Below are 3425 nucleotides of genomic sequence, written 5' to 3'. Positions count from 1 at the left end.
TATATATATATATATATTATATACAAACAAGGGTTGTGGTGAATACGTCTTGATTAATCGTAGGATGCAGCCAGCCGGTTGTGATTGCTTTTATGGTTGCTATGGCTTCCAATCCACCAGCAGCTCCAAGGCCATGTCCAATCATTGACTGGGAAGAGAAACAGAACAGATTCGTTAGCAGCTAGCCTTAAGGGTTCTGTTGCCATGTGACCAGGTAAATGAGTTCTCTTTAAAAATTTTGATCTTGACTAATCAGATATTGTCATATGTGAAATGTCAGTAATTTGATTCTTTGTGCATGTGAATCATAGTTCATATCCCATGGATTTAAAAGAAAAAGGAAAGAAGGTAGATTATGTTTATCTTACCTTTGTCCCATTCATCTTTATCTCAGAAGTGTCCTTAAAGACCTTTTTGATTGCATTAACCTCAGCCAAATCTCCCGCCAGCGTTGATGTTGCGTGAGCATTAACATAGTTCACCTGTAGATCAACGGTTTTACCATGGTTATATTAGAAATTTGTTCAGGTTTCCTCATTGTCAATTGTCAACTGTCAAGACTAGTTGAATGAGTGCTCTTGCCTCTTCAGGGGAAACTCCAGCGTCATCTAAACTTTTGGTTATGCAAGATGAAACTCCAAGACCATCAGAACGTGGGTCGGTCATATGATGAGCATCGCAAGTTACAGCACCTCCCAAGTATTCTGCAATAATGTTAGCTCCTCTTTTCATAGCATGCTCCAAGCTCTCCATAATCTGTATGCAAGGTATAAGTATAATAAAAATCTGCTAATTCAAAAATGCAAGCGATGCCAAGCAGCTACAACTAAATTCGAAACGCAGACGTAATGTTGTCAACTTATTATTACCAGTACACCAGAGCCTTCTCCCATAACAAAACCATCACGATCTTTGTCCCAGGGTCTTGAAGCCTTCTTGGGTTCATTATTTCTCTGGGATAATGCCCGACAAGCTATAAACCCACCAATCCCAGTTGGAATGAGAGCGGCCTCAGTCCCACCAGCAACCATGATTTCAGCTTCCCCTCTTCGGATGTGATTTGCAGCTGCATAAAAGCAGTAATTTGCAGTTGCACAAGCAGTTGAAATCGAATAATTAGGTCCCATTAGGCCAGTGTCTATAGCCAATAAGGCGGATCCCATGTTGGTGATAGAGTAAGGGATAAAAAAAGGAGTGATCTTCTTGTATCCTTTTTGAATAAGAGCTTCCACTCCATTGCTGAAAACTGTCAGGCCTCCCATGCCTGTACCCACCAGCACCCCAATTCTAGTTCTGTCCATCTGTAATGCATAAGAACAGAGTGGTTCTATGACTTGTTGTTTAATCTAAAACCACATAACATTTTGCATGCCGTAACATACAGCAGATGAACACTTACTTTCCCAAGGACTTGAGACCCAAGGTTGGCATCCTCGAGGGCCCTTTTTCCGGCAACTAAGCAGTACCTCCAGCAATCATCAAGACGGCGATCATTCTTCCCATCAATGTAGCCTTCGGAAGAAAAATCACGAACTTGACCCCCAAACCGAACGGAATAAGTCGAAGCATCAAACCTATCAATTTCGGATATACCACTCTCTCCCTCAAGAAGTTTGTTATAGAAGTTATCAATATCACTGCCAAAAACCGAGACAAGCCCCATTCCTGTTATAACTATTCGTTTTTTGGGATCTTTTTCTCTTTTGGGAGCTGAGACTGTTGGCGACGCCACAGCCCTGATTGTTCTGCATTTTGGAGCTGAAGGAAAGTAAACTCAATTAGCACCCAATTTCTATGATTTAAAAGGAGAGTTTTTACTCAATATTTTTGCCACAAGAGAACCAAGAGAGAAGTAAACAGAAGGTATAGACGTATCGTAGTACAACAATGAATGTATCACAAATATCTAGTATTGATTGCCACAAGAAACATGTTGATGTTCGCATGCATTTTATTTTATACCCAACAAGCTTTTTGACTACCTCAATTCCCGACTCCTGAGAGCCAAGAATCAGAGAAGGCAATGCAAGGTGTCACCCTTGCTATAAGAAGATTCCATGTTTATATATATATAAGACAACTCCAGTTTCGTGCGTGTTTGGCAGGGGTGGTCCTTTCAAGGACAGTCATTTTGGGTGTACTTATCAATCTTTTACCAGGCATTATAGACTTGAGAGCTTGATTTCCCTGGATTGACATATTGCAGGAAAATGACAGGTACCAAACGACTGGCTAACAAGATCCTAAATAAAAAGATTATCTTATTTTGGTGCACTGAGAAAGGGAATGGAGAAGTACTACTCAGAATTTAAAACAAAAACGGAAACCATTCCAAATCAATATTAGCAGACAGCAGCATTCCAAGCCTTATATATATATATATATATATGACATATGATCCATTGAACAACTCAATCTAGGATTATGATATTTATCAACTTAAACTGCTAATATTGTCCCATGATCCCCTGCCTTTGTTATCAAGGAACACATAGAACTCAATAACCAAAAGCCAAATACCTGAACTAGAAATGAACCTGTTGGGTTTAGTGCCAGTTGGAGCTAACCGCACGCTCTCCACAGCTCTAAGCCCATCGTGCTGACCCAGAGAAGCTCCATTATTGCTTCCTACTTCTCTGTTTCTAAACAGAAAACCTGAAGGACAAGCAGCAGTTGCAATGCCTGACATATCTCTTACCCTCTCTCGTTTCTGTTACGCTCTCTTAACTCTCTTAGTCACAAGTGGTGTGATTTGATAGATATATGAGCTAGAAAAATAAATTCAAAAGAAAAAAAAAAGGGTGAAGAGATTGAGAGAGGACTTTGGGTTGTCAGTGAAGGGAGAAAAGCGTTAAAGCAAAGGAACAGCTTGGTTATGCTTTGTCAAAAGCTATGGTTTGTAGAATCCGCCACCAAGCTTAGTCTACGCAAGAAACAAATAGCTCGGCGATGCGACCAAAAAGAAAACAATTATTATGTTCATTAGGTTTTAGCCTCTTAAATACCCGAAACAATTCATATAGCCTTGCTCATCAATGCCAACCGTTGCTTCGGTTGTTTTATTTTCTAGTTTTTCAGCTTTCCTCTTAGCTTTGCCTTTTGGTGTGTACGTGTGAGTGTTATGGCTGCAGCATCAGCATCAGACACGAAACGCCTAGTTAATCTGTCATGAGCCTCGTTCGTGCTAGGACCTGTTCATGGGTCGGATTAGGACAAGTTCGGGCCGAATCTCATTTGGAGCCCAGTCTTTAAAAGTTAGCCCAAGCCTGTCCATAAATAAATCATTTTGGTTTTTGGGCCTGGAGGCGCATGCAGATGCAACTGACCTGTCTAGAGTCGACACCCCTTGACAATTTCGTGCTCGGATCTTCTATGGTAGGTGGTAATGGTCGTGTATGGATGACGGGATACTACTGTTTCAATGC

The 3425-nt window shown here is 40.8% G+C and overlaps 1 protein-coding gene across 1 annotated transcript; it reads right to left on the bottom strand.

Annotated features, from left to right (window-relative positions):
* Window positions 1-16: 16 nt before the first annotated feature.
* On the bottom strand, window positions 17-2946 carry LOC110419787 (3-oxoacyl-[acyl-carrier-protein] synthase I, chloroplastic-like). The gene is made up of 6 exons (XM_021432899.2): window positions 2521-2946; window positions 1400-1758; window positions 870-1301; window positions 583-756; window positions 369-482; window positions 17-148 (listed from the first exon to the last, which is right to left on the bottom strand). The coding sequence occupies exons 1-6, from the start codon at window positions 2687-2689 to the stop codon at window positions 17-19; spliced, it is 1380 nt and encodes a 459-aa protein (XP_021288574.1). The 5' UTR covers window positions 2690-2946.
* Between the last annotated feature and the right edge of the window lie 479 nt (window positions 2947-3425).

The sequence above is a fragment of the Theobroma umbraticum genome, unplaced genomic scaffold (assembly GCF_002168275.2).
Source record: "Theobroma umbraticum cultivar Fairchild unplaced genomic scaffold, ASM216827v3 scaffold_30.0, whole genome shotgun sequence".
NCBI classification, from domain to species: Eukaryota; Viridiplantae; Streptophyta; class Magnoliopsida; order Malvales; family Malvaceae; genus Theobroma; species Theobroma umbraticum.
This window is presented reverse-complemented; position numbering and strand designations above follow the sequence as displayed.